The sequence below is a fragment of the Carassius gibelio genome, chromosome A25 (assembly GCF_023724105.1).
Source record: "Carassius gibelio isolate Cgi1373 ecotype wild population from Czech Republic chromosome A25, carGib1.2-hapl.c, whole genome shotgun sequence".
In the NCBI taxonomy this organism is placed as follows: Eukaryota; Metazoa; Chordata; class Actinopteri; order Cypriniformes; family Cyprinidae; genus Carassius; species Carassius gibelio.
This window is the reverse complement of record NC_068395.1, coordinates 20,462,136-20,480,506: the sequence shown is the minus strand read 5'-3', so window position 1 is coordinate 20,480,506 and position 18,371 is coordinate 20,462,136. Positions and strand designations below refer to the sequence as shown.

Sequence of the window (18,371 nt, the reverse complement as noted above, 5' to 3'; positions counted from 1 at the left end):
TCTCCCATGGGGCTGGAGTCTAGCATTCCTGGCATTTCCAGTCGTCTGTGCTGCATCAGGCATGGAGGACTGGTGCACTCATCACTGATTGTGTTGGGATGTTTCTCCTGGCATGAAAGCACATGTGCGACCTTCATTGGAATGTCATTGTTTTTCCCGACCTGTTCCCTTAGTGATACTTTTTAAAATAACATCCAAAATGTTTGGTACTACAACATGTTTTTGTAAAAATCACTCCCACGTTGAGTTGAACGAACTGATTTACCGTATCTCAGTTATCCACGAATCCCGTATATACTGTTGCTAGTATGGTGTAAACATTCTGAAAGGAATGTAGGGGCAACGTTTCAGTTGACAGCTGCTTGTCATGGTGGGTATATTTTGCAGGTGAAGAATTCATCCTGTACAGTGAGAGAAGGGTTCTCACAGCCTGTGTTTGCTGTTTAGCTGGTGTGAATTCTACTCACAGTGTTCTGATGCCCTGTAGGGTCATGGTGAGATCAGCCCTTCCTGACACACTATCTAACAGTCTCTCTTTCTCTTCCATCTTTTCCCACACACACACATAACTGGGGTGTATTAGTGTGATTCATGCAGATTATCTGTTATTATTAATTGCACGTCTTTAAAAGTTGTTTTGCAGCTGTAGAGACTGTGTGGTCATGTGCACCAACACCAGAGAAAAATAAAAATAATGCATATACATAATATAGAACATTTAAAGATAGTGCTTTGCAAATGCTGGGAGATTCGTGCTCTGTACTCTGTTTAGCCTGACATGGACAAGTGATGTATTAACAGTAGTCTGCCAGTAAATGAGTAAGTGTATCCATGTGTCCTGGCAAGCACTGGAGTCCATTTATAACCACCCATACACAAGACAAAATCCTGGTGTTGAAGCAGCTTAATTAATTCCTGGCAAACAAACGTAATTTTGTTATACAAGATTAATATATATATATATATATATATATATATATATATATATATATATATATATATATATATATATATATATATATATATATATATATATATATATATATATATATATATATATATATATATATATATATATATATATATATATATATATATATATATATATATATATCTGTGTGTGTGTGTGTGTGTGTGTGTGTGTGTGTGTGTGTGTGTGTGTGTGTGAAATTAACAACCAGAGTGATTATACTTGAAAAAATTAAGTTTTTTTTTTAATTATATATAATTTGTCTATATGTATGTAAGTATATTTTAATATTTTTACTGATTTTGATTTATTTATTTTTGTTCTTTTTTTTCTGTCACAAATTTTTACATAAATTATCTGGTACATTTAGATATTTTAATATTTCAAGTATGTAGTGTTCATAGTTAGCCATATTAATAGCTAAATTTGATTCATGTTTCTGGTTGATGGTAGTGGCATTTAAGGCTAAAAATTAGTTTGAAAATCGAATCATTTCTAATCATTTAATGTTACATTTGAAAGTAACACCTTTATAAATAAAATAATTACAAACATTTGATCTGACATTATCCATTGACGTTTGCATCTGATATGTCGATGATAATATATTTTTTGACTAAAAAAAGAAAAAGAAAAGATCAGGAAGTTGATTCAAATCATAAATGAATAGCCTACCCCCAAACTTCATTTTTCACTTGTGTAGCCTGTTTTGTTCCATGTACTAAGAGTCAGAGCTCAACAGTTGTTTAATAAACTTTTTTCCCCTGTATTATCCTTCTGTTTTGTTTGGATTTCACTAACTCTACCGTCAAATCCATTCTGGTGTCTTCCAAAGGTCTTTCGATATCATCTCGTCAGATCTTCAGTTGGCTCTTACTGTAAGTCAGAAGTGCCAAAATCTCATTGTCCTCTATCAAAACCATATCAAAAGTGCTTTGACCCTGAAACAAATGAAACAAAACTAAATTATATATGAGAGTGTGTGTGCATATTGTATTGTGTTACAGACTAGCCAAAGGCAATCAAAGCACGCTAGGGACTTGACGCTCCGCTCTAGCACAGGAATCTCCCAAATCACTCATGCAGCAGGAGGTAAAGCAACACATTATTGGCTTGCGCACTTTCCCAGGAAGGTAGGCAGGTCTCCTACCCTTTACTTTAATATACTCAACAACAGGGACCTAAGCCCGCCACAGTAGTGTAACTCTCTTCTTTTTAATTAAATATGCCCACGCTGACAGTGAAGACCTTTGCACCTTTTTTAATCGATATACTTCTCCGCATCTTTTTTCAGAGTATATGGGATTTTTAAGTTGTCGGTCATCTTTTACATGCTATAAATACACAAGAAAAACCTAGGTCAGTTGATAACGCACATTGTTTTTTGTGCACTATAAATTCAGTGCATATGAGAAACAGTCTTTCTCTTGGCCCTGTATCCCAAAGGAAATGATTACCCAGGATGATTTAGGCTTAGTCAGACATTTGACTGAGCGCAATTAGGAGTGGAGCCGCTAGAAGCCTGAAAACCTGCTGTGCTCTAGAACTGCTTTCCAACCGCACACTGTTAAATCAATTCAGGCATTAGACACTCTCACCAGCGTCGTCCAACAACATCACTGAGCCAGGAGAGACCTGCACAGCCCTGTTCATGACTATCAGGCTCAAAGAAACAACTGTCACATTATTTGTTAAAGGCATAGTTCAATCAAAAACGCATATTCTGTCATCCGTCTTGTCATTCCAAACCTTTATGAATTATTTTCTTCTGATGAATGCAAAAGAAGATGATATTTTGAAGAACGTGGGCAACCAAACTGTTGACTTCTATAGTACTTTTTTCCAATGCTGTGTAAGTCAATGGCTGCCGTCAGCTGTTTGGTTTGGAATGACATAAGGGTGAGTAAATGGTGAAAGAAATTTCAGCTTACTTTTTCAACTTAAAAAAATCTAAATAAACCAAATCTAGACACTTTTGTCCTCTTTTGGCACAACATTTTCAAAATAAAGAGTCAAAATAAATAGCAATGCTAAAAAATATGGCTGCAGCAAACTTATAAGCAGATGGGAAATTCTCGTTATTTAAAGATTATTAGCTTTAATCTAGCTAAAGGAGCGTGAAGGCTCAATCATCCCGAAGGCTTTTTCAGCCGTTTTGAAACAATGGAGAAATTCACTGAACTAGAGATGACCCATTGAGAGAGAACCATTCAGTTTGAAGACCTATTGACTTGAATTGTTTTAAAAGCTGAAAAATACCATCACTTCAGGTATGTCTCAGATTGTGACGAGTGAGTATGTAAATAAGTGATGTCAGTGGGGATTTTTCATGGACCACTTTGTGCCCTGCTGGGCCGTGGCAGGTGCCTGAAGGTAAATTCGGCTAAACTCCTTTGAACTGTTGGCTCAGCTGAATAAGAAGGCTTTCCACTCATTATAATTTTGACTAGCATAGCTTTTCTGGAAGCTCAAAACGGTGAATGTTAAATATTTAAAGCCCAAGTCAAAACACATTTGTTTTATTGTTTAACTTGATTACATACACAGAGAAAAGAACAGTTTTGTCTATGCGGGTCTAGGCTGTATTGAAGGATCACTTATTGCTAATCAGTGTTAGCTAGGCGCTGTGCTCCTGTCTCAGTGGGTTGAGGCTAAGAGAGCACACGGCCCAGAGGTGTCGACGGGGAGCTTCACCTGAGGCCATGCTTAGTCATCAAACAGACCGAGAGCTTCATGAGCTCTTCTAAATGCACCATTGTCTCCTCCCCGCTGTTACTTTCAATTCAAATCTGTCATCATGTAGTTAGTTAGGAGGAGAGAGAGTGTAGAGCTACTGTTAGCATCTGTTCATTAAGGCGCCTTCCCTACTCTGAAGAGAGGTTAACTAGGGTAAAACCAGATAGTAAGAGCTGATTTTGAGTGCAGTGGATGGAATAGATATGCACTGCTTGTACAAAGTGGCACAATTGTAGGCTATAAAGTGGATGAATGCAGATGCAGATGCAGAATTGATTGGGAACTATTTGTCTTTATTAAAGGCCCTGTTGATTTAGTGTGTTTGCATTTTTGTAATGTTTCAGCAGTATTATAAATTTTGAAGACCTAATTTGGATATAATATATGTCTGCAGGATATAAGTAATTATGTTATGTCATGCATTTTAATGTCCCTATCATATATCTTGATATAAAAACCAAATAAACTATGGGTATCATATTGCTTTTTTTATTACAAAATCATAATTAAACGAACATAAGTTTGGATTTTCCATAAATGTTACAAAGTATATATATATGCATTTGGAAAGTTACTAAAGGAGACCATCAAAATAATACAATGTTTTCTTGAGACCTACTCTGCTATTTTGTAGATGATAAAAAATAATAAGGTTAATTGAAATGAAAAAAAAAAAAAATCTTAGTAACAGCATAAGTAACCAAAGTATTTTATTAATTCTTTGAATGTGTTATGATTTGTTTTCTGGTATTTTTAGATTTGTGTGTCAATCGTTTAAATTTGCTAAATATAAATCAATATTCTTAAAATTGTTGTTAGTATCAAAATTATTCTTCAATACAGTGCTGCAGTGATTATGTATTTTTGATGGCCAACCCAGAAGTTAGCATCACCCTGGTTCTCTCCAAAGAATCCCAATAGGACTTTTCCATCTGCTTTTGGATTATTGGAATCAAGCTCTGTGACCAACTAATGTTATGCAAAAAACGTCTTAAGACTTTTTGTTCATCATGAAAATCCAGAAATGAACACTACTTTTGAAATCACAACTTCAAAAAAAGTCAGTCTTAAGCAATAATACAATTTGCAGAAGGAAAAATCTATATGTTTGGTTATAAAAAAACAACACCACATTAAACAACTCTTTATTTAAAAGAAAGAAAAAAACACTTCCCTCAAAGAATGAGTAACATAGTTTTCAAAAAGCTCTTATAAATGTACTAAAACACGTTCAATTTATTGATTAACTACTTTTATTCACTTATTGATTACAAATCCTTAGAAAGTTACAGCTCTGTCTGTGAAGGTCTAAGGCTTGCTATGCTTTGAAGCATTACTTATAAAACATCTGTTGGGGAGTAACTATAGTTACATGTAAAGGAATTACATAATTTAATTTCAAAGTAAATGTAACTGTAATCTACCGAGATAAAACGTGTAATTAAATTTTGTAATTTCATTTATTTGTGCTTGTAAAATGTTAACAATTACAGAGGGGGTTACATCTGAATATTTTCACACACATACACTGTTTTAATTGATTTCTTTCCTAATATGAGACACCAATGTTTCAGGAGTTTAGGACAGAGTATATGACACATGCCTATTCATTGACTGTTTTATTTCCTATTTGGATTTATGTATATGCTATATTTTTTAAGAATAACTGTTTTGTCCAAGGCATTGTTAGATGCCAGTGTTTCCTGTCATAGCTATGCAAAGATTTGATTTCAAAAACAGTATCATAACTAAACTATATCTTATGATTTAAAATCTGTATTTAACCTCAGAGCGATCTCAAAGTAAGAAGAGGTGCTAAAGTCAAGGCGAGAGAAAACATACAAAATCACACGGGTATTACTGATGTTTCAGATATTTTTATGTTGATGAATAAAATGTGAAAATATGTCAACAATATATCAACAGACCTTCTTTCAGGCATTTAACCAAAACATTTTTGGTTGACTTACGGATGATGGAACTGGAAGTGCTAAAATGCTAACTTTTGTAGGGATTCGGCCCACCATAATATATCATTCTCATGTAAGCACACTAAAAACAACACTGATGTTAACCTTTTACACAAAATTACCATGATACTAAATACCAGCAATCCTGATAACAGTTCTACCCATCATCATCATCATCATCATCAAAACAACAATAGTAAGCTTGCAGGTTATGGAGTTTGACATGATGTGGGAGGCTTCGACTGGAAACAAAATACAAAAGTTGAAACTGTTAACCTTATAATGAGTTGCTCTCAGAACAGTGAAGAATGTGAGAGGAAAAAGCATCACAGGGATCATTAAAGTAATTGGCTGGAGCTATGCTGTGGAGGCATCCATGCTGTTGTGTTGTGTTTTCTTGGCTGGTCTGTTGGCTCCAATCGGACCTTGTGTCACAATGTTGCTCATAGCCCACAGATCAAGGGCCTGGACCCCGTAGGCTGCCCACTGGGCTCCAGGTGGGCACACTAATGAGCAAAGGCCCCAGCTCGACTGCAGCCTCCCTGGGCAGGAGAGGCCAGAGGCCGAGGGGTGCGGGGTCAGCCATTCGCAGGGGGCTTGAGCTGGGGGGGGGAGTCAATGTAGATGACAGAGAGTCCATTTAGGTTTGGGATACAGACTCTAAGGCTGCGTGGAGTGGCATGGAGTGATGATTTGTCAGCAAAAATGCTTATTTTGTGCATGTGCTACCTATAAGTTCTCCAATGCTGATTGTTGATGTGTTTATGAAAATAGTGTTGAATTGTCTTCTTGTCATCACCCCCACCCCTCAGGCTTTACAGTATTCCCAGTGTAAACACTACAGCAGTGATCTCTGTGCTGAAACCCCTCAAAAGGAGAGAGGAACGACTAATGGGAGTGTTTGTCTCTTCTATCCAGCAGAGCCTTTGTTGCTCTGATCTTACAGGAGTTTATTTTATCCCATGAGTTCATGGTGTTTTGAAAGAAACAGCCCATCTCCTCCACCACTGTTTGGCCCAAAATAAGATGAAAGGCACTGTAAGACCCCACTTTCAAACCCAGGTACTGTCACTGAAGAACATGAATGCGTAGACCTTCGATAATGGCTTCATAAGTTCGGTGTCTTCTGCTATCTTGTCTGTCATGGTGTCCTAGAGAGCAACAGAGGAGAATGGGTCATGGCCATGGATTTCGTGGTTTGTTTAGCCTGCCTTTCATGGGGGTAAATAGTCCCGGTTTGGCTGAGGCACCGATAACACGTGGTGGGTGTCCCGCAGTGCTGGTCAGTCAAAAGGGAATAAACTCACTCCATACAATGTGCTGCCTCAATAAAAGCTTCTTTGTGACTGGAGAGAAGGGTCAACTCACTCCTCCAGCCAGCTAATAAATGCCCACATTCTCTACCTTTTTGATTTTGTTTTGGCAAGTAGGCGCAGACAAAAGTAGAAAGACGTTTAATTATTCACAGGGAAATAGATAAAAGATTAATTTGCATCGATTTTGCTTCCTGACAAAGAGAGACGTTTTATGGACTCAAGGACCAGAATGCAGGCCATTTTCTCCAACCAACCGAATGGAACAAAAAGATGAATGGCACTTTTAGCATGGTTATCACTGACCAAAACCTGGAAACGGTCCCTTTGAACAATATTGGTTTTGTGCATTCTGTGCATTGTCTGGGTCCAAAGTTTATGCCGAAACCTTCCGAGAAATGCGCGTGCTTTAGCACAAGAGAAAACCAGATGAATTTAAATAATTCTGTTTGTTGCGTTTACAATGCAAGATTTCAGTAAAATCAGAGGATTGATGATAGCATTCAAAATGTTAAAGCAGTGACAAATGCTATTTTTTCTGGTCCATTTTAAGCTTTTAACTCTTCCAAATGCATTAACCAAAGCGTTTCAATGATTTGTCTTGCTTGTTTTTTTGTGTGTTTTGTGTAGAAGGAAAATAGATTCAACACAATCTTGCTTATTCGCTTACATGAATCAGTTGTGCTTAATGGCTTTATTTAGAATTTCTATACCGTGCAACATTCAGTATATTTATCTAATAACTGATTGTACAAATATATTTTAAAGAGCCGTTTCTATCTATTCCCCCAAAAAGAAACATTTAAGAATCAGTACAGTATATATTTTTATAGCATATAAATAAAAGTTGTTGTTGAGAAAAATAATATATGTAGCAAACTTTCAGCTATGGAGCTTTGAAAAGTGACTCTTTTTTTTTTCAATTTACACAGAACCAAATCTAACAAACCCAAGCTGACCTAAAACTTTAAATACTACTCTATTATCTTGTTACTTTTTTCTTTTCTTTCTTTTTCTTCAGTCAGTACACCTAACATCTCCCTCGTGAGCTATTTTAAGCAGATGCACAACACTGCAAACCTGCCTTGGAAATAATTAGATCTTGTATATGTTTTTCCATTCTCTTTGATGTATTGTTTTATCTGCGTCACTCCAAGTCTTCCAGGAATTTGCAGCTGGGATGGGGAGGGTCCGTACAGGGAAGGCCGTATCTGTCATGATGTGAAAGAAGTGTGCAAGTTTGTCACCACTTAGTGTGCGGGACCCAAACCACAGCTGATTCCTCATAGAGTAATTAAAGCGGCAGGCCTCAAGATATACGAGCTTGCCTCCTTATGTGAAGGGAGGCTTCTTAAAACCTCATGAAAAGGGCTCCTCTTCTCATTGTGCTCATTGTCTCTAAAGCCTGTTATTAGTGCAGGGAGTCAAATGATGTTGAGCTCCTGATGAGGACATCAGAGAAATTACAGGTGTAAGATCTGTTTTTAATTGGATATCTGCCTAGCTTTCATACTGTATGATTGAAAGGACGCAGCGGTGGGAGACAGCAGGACTGTTAGGGGAGTGAGATGCATCCAGATCAACTTAAAATGAGATGTAATTATAAGCTTCTCCTAAAGACACTGTTCTTGAGCTTGTTTAATGGCACCAAAATGAGAGTCCTGTTAAAGTGAATAATTATGGACTATGGGTGTGCCGGGTAAGACCAGTATTTATCTCAGATCAGTTCTTAACAGAAGGAACAGATCCAAGAGGGCTCACCTAGGCTTTCATGCTCCTAAATGAAATAACGTGAGATGATATTCTGCATTCTGTTTGTGTGTGTGTGTTTTAATCATACACACTGCATTTTTGTTTAGTTTTCTTTGTTTGTGTGTTTGTTTGTGTGAGAGTGCATGTGTGTGTGAGTGTGAGTCTGAGCGTGTGTTTTTTACTCAGCAGGGCTGCTAATTTTTTGATACAAAATACAGTAAACGGTAATATTGTGAAATAGTATTACTATTACAAATAACTGTTTTGTGGAAACAGTATTTTTTTTCAGTCCAAAAGAACAGCTTTCATTTATTAAACAGAATCAAATTAAATGTATTAAATTGAATGTTAAATTTAGTTTTTTTTTTAATTACAATGTTTTTAAAGTATTTAATCTTTTTCTAGATCAACTTAATGCATTTTTTCTTAACAAATGTCTTTTTTTATCTTTAGATTAAATCTTACTGACCCCAAAGCTTTGAACAGAATATTACAATTTAAATATTTTTTAAAGTATTTCTTGTGTAGTAGTTTCTTCTACCAGCAATTCTATAACAATTTCAGAGCTCTAATCAACCTAAATGCGCTGATAATCAACATCTCGCTGTTTTGATAGAACATTGGCATCTTGATTGCAGCCGAACTGAACTACAAGCAACCATAAAAGCACTTATGCCGAATCATTGTTTTAAAATGAGAGAAGATTGGATTAGCGTTGTAGTCCCTGTAAACTCCTCCAAACATTTATTTAAGATTTAAATTAGAGGTTCCAGTGATTCTCGGAATTCAATTTGCCGTTTTGTGTTTCCACAATCTGTCTCGCTCCACCCTTTTACATCGACATCAGCAAGAATGATCAAAAGTGTCACTGCACAGCTTTTACGCATTTGGTCCCGGCATTGTAGTGAAGTGACCCATTCCAAGTAACCCATATCAGTCTGGAACTGAGGTTTATGAAAGAGTCTATTGGAACTTGCTCTCAAAAGATTTTGGGGGGGATGCCACGATGAAAAGTGCTCATAGAAATAGTATTTGGAGATATCAGCAGGCTCTCTGAGGGGAAAACAAACTAAACCGACCAATATGAGTTGACTTAATCTGATTAGGCTAACCTCATCAACGGCCTCTTAAAAAAAGAGAAGAAAGCCATGAATTGGTCAGAAAGGCTAGGGGAAGGGGGATGCTCTCGCTTGCTCTAAGAGCACCAAAGAGTCTCAGTGAATACCACACAATGTAAAAGACATGCTGGTCCGCAGATGGTAAAATGACAACGATCCATTTGAAAGGCAAGGCAAACTGAATTGGTCCTAGTTTTTTACAGGTACAAAAACAATGAAATTGAATGCTACACGTTATATCACACCACTGCTAAAACTTTACTTTGAAGTCCTGAGGACTAAATGCAGCCACCCTAAAACACGCTGGAAAAAAATATCTTAATATTTTAATTAATTAATGTGGGATTCCACCTCAAGACTCCCCACGGGCCCAGTAATAAAGATGAAAGACTTGGACAATATTATCCGACACATAGATGTATTACAGCATTTTAATACAACAATGTTTGGTTTATAGAAATCCTTAGCAACAGTGTGTTTAAGATAACTTCCCTGCCAAGACTAACGCTTTAGATCTTTTGCCAATTTTTTCTCTCATTTTGGATATGGTCAACTAAAGACCCCCAGAATACGTTCTGAAACATATAGCCCCGAATAATAAGTGAACAGAATCTTATTCTATAACTGTATAAACACAATGTTGAGAGGTGTTCAGTACTGAAAACAGGATCTATAATTGTTTAGCGCAAGCCCTGTATGTTTATTTATTATTATTATTACGTGACATGCATCTGAATGCTACCAAGAGAGATACAAAGTCCCACCAGAAGAACAATTTACAGTAGCAAAACAAGAAGCCATGAGAGGAACTTGAAGCAATGTTGCAGTTTTATTTATAAATGTGGATTGTTTCAGGATGTTTCATCAACAGAATGTATTGTAAAACCGATTTCAAATACTTCTGTATTTTTTTTTTTCTTCTTTCCTTGATTCATATGTAGACTATTGAGGCCAATAAAACAAAACAAAAACAAGAGAGGTCTCGGTGGCCCTCCGGATCTTTATTTTTCAGCATCTCGGATTATGAAAGAATTCATCATGGAAAACTGTGATCAGTGTGACTTTGAATTCTCAGATATTGTGTGGCTCATAATAGAAGTTTTTAAAAAGGCAAAATAGTAAATTGAAGTCAAAAGTTTTAAAAAAGGATATTAGAAAATACTCAAATCTCGCGTATTTCTCAAGTCTCAAGTCAAATGCTTATTTGTTTTTAAGCTTTAAGCTAGATGCCGGCCATGTGACTTTACAATCTAATACAATGTTTTCATCATAACATGCATGTCAATATTCAGGGGCTATCATTCAATATTTTGAATCAAAAATGTATAAAGTCTTCCAGTCTGTTTTTTAGGGCTCTCTGCAAAACTCAAGATCAGAATCGAGCGAAGGGGCAGTGTGATCAAAGACCATGTAAAGGGATTGACTCTACAACAGTGGCTAATACAGGCATAATTGACTGTTTTCGGCATTCTGTGAACAGATTTGGATAGGGACTGAGACTCATTACCCAACAACAAATGAACTTTTCTTCAGTCCAAAGAAACTACTATGCACGCTCTGATCTTGGACAACAGTGTGCTGGTCAGTGTTAAGTCTAATTACAAAACACACAATGCCTTGATCTTTTTTCATCTCGCTTTCCTTTTCAGACTAAAAGTTTCTGAAGTCAAAACACATCTCACAATTTTGGATTTAATCCAGTGATCTGAATTCCAAGAACAGTATTTATAATATTATACATTTTTTGTGGGGTGGGGGGTGTACTGCCCTGAATTTTCTATTCATCAAAGAAGCCAGAGAAATTATACTCAGCTGTTTTCAACTTAACAATAATAAATGTTTTTGAGCTGCAAATCAGGATATTAGAATGATTTCTGAAGGGTCATGTGATTGGAGTAATGATGCTAAAAATTAAGCTTTGAAATCACAGGAATAAATTACATTTTAAAATATATTAAAATTGAAGACAGTTATGTTACATTGCAAACATATTTCAAAATGTTACTGTTTTGCTGTACGTTGTATCAAATAAATGCAGGAGCAGAAGAGACTAAAAATCATATTCAAAAACTTTTGACTGGTGGTGTATAGATTTTAACTCTAAAATATATATGCAAAAAAATGATTGGACAAAGTCTCTGTCTAAAATTTGTGTCCTGGCCATCTAAACAATTCTCTGAGCTCTATTATGGAGGTATAACACATACAAAAAGCAGGATTAAGGGCTACATAATATACCTCAATCCCAAAGCAAATAGGGCAAATTTGAAGGGGTGAGCGCACAGCTGGCCCCTGAGACCTCAGGATCCTGGGCAAACAGGCTTCCAGCATGCCCCAGCTAGTCTCGGCAACAAATGACATACAAGAGTCCCTAAACAATGGTCAACAAGCAGCCAAACAAGACTTAATAAATTCTCATTGCTATGGGATTTCTCTACATTATTAGATACATAGAAGACAGACTTAAATAAAAGGAATTTTTGTAGCACTGGTTACACTGGTAGTCCTGTTTTATGTTAATTTAAATAGGTGTAATTAAAAAATATATATATATAATGGTCATATTATTATTATTATTATTAATAATAATAATAATTATAAAAATCTGTGCTATTAACTCTCACTGTCATGTTGCAGAACAAAAGGCTGTTTTATAAACAAGTTTTTGGATGCAAAACTCTTGCAATGTTGTATTTACTATAGGAAGTTTCCTCTTTCTCAATATATCGATCCTCCAAAGTGAATAATATGAGATTTCAAAACACAGTTGTCTGTTACTTACAAATCATTTGATGTCATTTCTAGTCATTTGTGTTGAGGTACAGAGTGTGTTACCTCTGTGCTCCGCCTCGTGGTCAGATGTGATATCGCACTTGACTGTTTAAAGTTGTAGTAAAACTTTCGATAGATGGCGCGCGAAACCTACAATTTAGTTCTTCCACTCAGTATCCCATCGGAAAATAGTCATTACGCTTGATAAATTATATTTTCTCCAACTAATTACACTAAATAATTTAGATTTTAGTGTTTGTGTTTAATGTGGTTGCAATTAATCTGGGCCAGTTCCTTTTATAATTTACTGTCTTTTTCATTTTAATAAAAGTACAGAACTCAATAATAATAATAATTTACTTAAATATGCAGACGTGATGGGTGTATTTTGTGTTTAATGTATTTCGTTCATTGCTTTGCTTCTACAAACATTTGTTTATATATGCAATTCTAAATCTGTTTGTTTTTTGCATTTTCCTAATAATCTTGCAAACGCACCAACAAACATGAACAAAACTCAAACAAGTTTAAAAACAGCCTGTCAAAGAAAAAACTTGAGTTCATAATTCAACAGCAATAAAAAGCAGCCGCGAAACTTGCTCTCTAAACCCCGCAGCCTGCGAGTTTAGCAGCGGCACGTGCTCAGAGGACGCAGCAGTGCAGTGAGCGGGCGCGCAGACTGGCTGGCACGCGGACAGATGTAGCAACACCTCCCCCGCGCGCTCTCTGCCTCCTGCACTACTGGAATGATTGACGCATAAGATGTTCACCCAGCCAATAAGACGAGACTCCGCTTTATTTGCATAAAGCAGCCAGCTTCCCATTGGTTTCCTGCGTGCTGCTTCGAACCGCCTCGCGTGCCTGTACAGCTGTTTTCTTCTTTGAAGCGCAACCAGATCCTCAAAGTTTTTTCGGTTTTATTTTCTTTCTAAAAGGACTGGTTCCTCGTATTTCTTAAACGTGCAGTTAAACAAATACATATAAAATGCTAATACTGTCAACGTTTATTTGTCATATACACAATTTTACACAAATGCGTTTTATAGAGAACATTATATATATATATATATATATATACGGAACATCAATAAGAGTTAAATATTTAAAGAAGAAGAATCATGCAAGTCCCTAAATAGTTGGCTACAAAAAGTGCAAGATTGCAAGAATGTAATAGCCTACTGTTAATGCTAGTGAAACGATAGTAATTCGAGGAAAACGCATCCAGAAAAAAATGCGTTATTTTGCCCCAGTGTAAAATGAGAGTTTTTGCAATGTTGATAAAATTACGTTATTTGTCAGTTGAACCATTCCGAAAGCAAGTGCACAGGAATGCTGGTCTCGCAGTGCGTGTATGCAGAAATAGGCTACGTGACTCGGCTATAAAATAAAAATAAAAATAAAAAAACCTCCTTTGTGGCAAACAGCTAGAGAATGGCCGTTGCAATGTCATTTTTAGGGGGGCTATAGGTTATAATAATAATAATAATAATACGCGAAATTAATTTTACCTATGAAAGCAATACTTTATAAAACGATCAAGTTGCCATTTTCATTTGAGAATGTCACTTTCAATATAATACATATTCCGGTGAATCTGTCAAAGAAGGTTTGCATGCAGCTAAGGAGGTTGTACTAGAAATGCAAAAGAGTATTCCCCCAATTCCCCTTATCACTTCACAGCCAGGTCGACTCGACTGCACTCGTCTCTTTGTTGTTTGTCCCTCCAGGGCTGATTGAGCAGCGCGTGACTGACAGCCCGCGGGGGTGTTGTCCAATCAGCAGTCTGCCCGCGCCCAATGGGTGAGTCCGCGCGCCTATTGGCTGAAGCGAGTGTGGGAAAGAATGCAGAGAGGGTTTCACACGAACTGGGAGCATGCGATCTATCTATAAATACCGCTGGCGTGTGGCAGTGGGAGATTCGACTTGCCCTCTGAAGCAATACGCCACACACGCTCGTGTCCTCATATGACAGCCTGCAGACTATAAGTCATATAACGTAGCTGATAAGAGGGACTCACACTCTCTCTCGTGACAATCCCGAGATCTTGGCTACGCTCCGCATCTAATCCTAACAGACCGTCTCTGTGTTTTTATAAATCCATACACGGAATATAAACCCTTTTCTTGGCTTATACCGGACCCAGCTTTGGTTTTGATCATGCCAGCCGATAATATGGAGAAGCAGACCGCATCACCGATTGCTGGTGCCCCTGCCAGTGGATCTCATACTCCGGACAAACCAAAGAATGCCAGCGAGCACAGAAAGGTAAATGTCATATAATATTTTGGCACGTTTCGCGTTTGTAGGCTACTTTTAGATGAATGTCAAGTTGTCATTTCCATCTTTTTATTTAAGTAGCGTATTTTTTTATAGTAATTAATTATCTTTGCATTTCATCTGCAGTCTTCGAAGCCAATCATGGAGAAACGCCGTAGAGCGAGAATAAACGAGAGCCTTGGCCAGCTGAAGACCCTGATTCTTGATGCTCTTAAAAAAGATGTAAGTTGTAGCTACGAATCTGTCTATTCTTTAAATGTGTCAATAATCTAATAATCAAATTTTATTTTAAACAAAATGATTAACCGGTGCTTCTCGTTCACAGAGCTCCAGACACTCTAAATTGGAGAAAGCTGATATTCTTGAGATGACTGTCAAACACCTGCGCAATTTGCAGCGTGTTCAGATGACTGGTAAGTTATAAGTCAGATGTAGCTATTAAAATGCATAACTTTAGACATATAATTTAAAAACGTTATTTAATTTCCTAAATGCTCAGTATTAATGAACGTTACCTTTGCTTTGCAGCAGCCCTGTCAGCTGACACAAACGTCCTCAGCAAGTATCGCGCGGGATTCAACGAGTGCATGAACGAGGTGACTCGATTTCTCTCTACCTGCGAAGGGGTGAACACGGAAGTTAGGTCGCGACTTCTCAACCACCTGTCCGGTTGTTTGGGACAGATGATGGCCATGAACTACCCTCAGCCTGCCCCAGCTCAACAGGCGCATCTGGCTCAGCCTCTTCACGTGCAGCTTCCTTCAACTTTGCCCATCAACAGCGCCTCAATGGGCCCTAAACTCAGTCCATCGGAAGTGGTCTCACCCAAAGTCTTTGGAGGATTCCAGCTGGTGCCAGCCACCGACGGACAGTTTGCTTTTCTTATCCCCAACCCAGCTTTCGCTTCTGCTACAAACCCGGTCATCCCCTTGTACGCAAACGCAGGTGTCCCTATGACAGTCAACGCCAGTCCCCTCCAGGCCAGCTCGGCTCCCACGGTGGCATCTCCTATCCAGGGAATGACCTCCTTCGCGGGCGTTTCACAGGCCGTCAGTCCCGTTGGTGTTAGTGCCGGAGCAGAAAGCAATGAACCGGTGTGGAGACCTTGGTAGACTTGCTCATCCCATTCGAACTTTTAAAACAGTTTTTCACGATGAAGAAAATATGTTCAGTTTCGTTCTAAGGGACTTTGTTGACCTGTTGGTCAAGGCGTATGTTTATTAGCTGATTCCAATATTTGGATGTTGTTAATGAATATGCTGTTGTCAATTCAACAGCATAACACTTAATGTTTATAAAGTACTTTTTAAAATAAAAGAATTTAGTTTTGTACAAAGTTTGTAAAAGATTGTGTTATGCCAAAGCTTTCTTGATTGTTTTTTTCATGATAAGTGTTTTATGTTTGATGCTGAATAAATCAAAATAACGAAATATATCGTGTTTAAGCCCTTTTTCTATTAAGATCTATCTAAGGTACAGATATATATATATATATATATATATATATATATATATATATATATATATATATATATATATATATATATATATATATATATATATATATTACTTTTTGATATTACTTGCATTATGATTATTGCTTTACAATTTAAATTGACAAGTGACAAATTTACGATTTTAAGCAAGCCTTATTAAACTTTATCTGTTAACAAATAAGAACAAAGAGTTTCCAAATGCGTAAAACTTAAATTGCATCTGTTCAACTTTATTTTTTATTTTTTATTTAAAGTCTCAATTAAGTTTTGTGGCTACCGCCTATTGCTCTTAGTTCTACTTCTGGCGGGAAGAGATCACCCTAAAGTGTCACAGGTTGAAATGACAAAGGCAATGAGAGGGTTTTTTTCTTTTCTTTTGCAAAAAGGTAATTAAACATCTGAAAAGGGCCTCATCTTGTATGCAGCGGGATCTTTAAGAAGTCCTAAACCCCCATTCATTGGTCTGGGAAATACGCTTTGGGTTAATGTCACTAACAGATTGCCTCAAATGAAAAGAGAATATGGAAGAATCCTCTCTTCCTTTTGTGTACCAGTCGCTGTATTGCTGCACCTGAATAGCGCGTGGGGTGCTTTCGCTCCTCTTTTATGACTAAACTGATGAGTTACCTCAACACCAAACATCTTTCCTAGTTAAAATGTAAAATGATAAAAACAAAAATTGTAAAAAAGACGACATGCAGGTCTTTCGCAGGAGAGTAGCTATAACTCCAGGCGAGTCGTTTATGTTTATGTTATCACAGGATGTAAACTTATCTTCCCTTTGAGCGCGAGCTCCGGAACTGCGAGACGTGTGTGTAGTGCGGACTGTCGGCATGGCGTTTGCCGTGTGTCTGCCACTTGCAGTCAGCAGCCCACTTCGTTTTCGGATTAGGTTACACACACCATGGCGACCGACGGCCACAGGGTTTTTCCCACTTAACAACTCCATAGTGTTAAACTCCGTGTAAGACCTACGGCACTGTAAAGTTATGTATTAATACGTCAAGTAATTTCAATAACAAATTCTATAAATTTTTCTGCTTTAGGCTATTTTGCGATTTGCTTAATTCACTCCAGTCCATTGAGTGTTCATATATTTCTCCGTTAACTGGAAAAAAGCAATTTTAAAATCACAAAATCAAAAAAAAGGATGCCTAAACAGAAAGTTGTGATGATTTTAATAGGCCTACATTAAGCACAAAAGTCGCGTTTGGCCAGCAGGTATACAGTTGTCACGAAAATCTTTACACTGAGTTTAAATCTAAACACAAAATTTGTGAAATAATTTTTCACAGAAAAAAAAGAAGACCCCCCTGAAAGCCATTTAAAGATTCGAACACTGCTCAAAACCCTCGGGGCTAATCTAAATCGCACAGAAAAGCTTGTTTTTGCACATGTGCATTGCTGAAACACTAGTTGGCAGTGTGTGGGCTCCGTGGCTTTCTTTCTCTGCCTGCGTGTCTGAGTTAATAGTTCAGACTCAGAGATGCCGTTGTGGTGCTGAGGTCGTGAGAACCGAGCGAACTAGACTGCCTGCGGCCGGGCAGAGCGCCAACCCGTAAATCCCCGCTGGCAGGCCGGGTCGTGCTTTGGCCGCACTGCCTCTCTGGAGGTGAAGAGGCGCACACGCGTGGCCGCCAAGATGCGAGTTTTGAGCCAGAGTATAATAATTACAAGAGCCACTGTCCAAATCCAAAACACGGAGACTTTTGAAGCAACATGGAGAAGGCTACTTCTCATAGATGCACTTGTTTTATACAAAAAAAAGTGTTATTTATAAATCAATAAACCTGTTGACAAGCAATTGATTTATTAGTATTTAGAATAGCCTGTTGAGGGCATGTTTTATGTGGGGTTAAGGACATTAATTTAAATTTTTATTGCATAGCCTAAAATAGCAATTTTATGTAATATTTTATTATTTTATATAATAGCCTTTAAAGTTTGCCTCTACAGTCAAAACTGT

General features: G+C 37.3%; 1 protein-coding gene across 1 annotated transcript; it reads left to right on the top strand.

Moving 5' to 3' along the window:
- Positions 1–14,490: 14,490 nt before the first annotated feature.
- On the top strand, positions 14,491–16,334 carry LOC127946672 (transcription factor HES-4-B-like). The gene is made up of 4 exons (XM_052543380.1): positions 14,491–14,897; positions 15,036–15,131; positions 15,235–15,322; positions 15,438–16,334. The coding sequence occupies exons 1-4, from the start codon at positions 14,790–14,792 to the stop codon at positions 16,019–16,021; spliced, it is 876 nt and encodes a 291-aa protein (XP_052399340.1). The 5' UTR covers positions 14,491–14,789; the 3' UTR covers positions 16,022–16,334.
- The last annotated feature ends 2,037 nt before the right edge of the window (positions 16,335–18,371 follow it).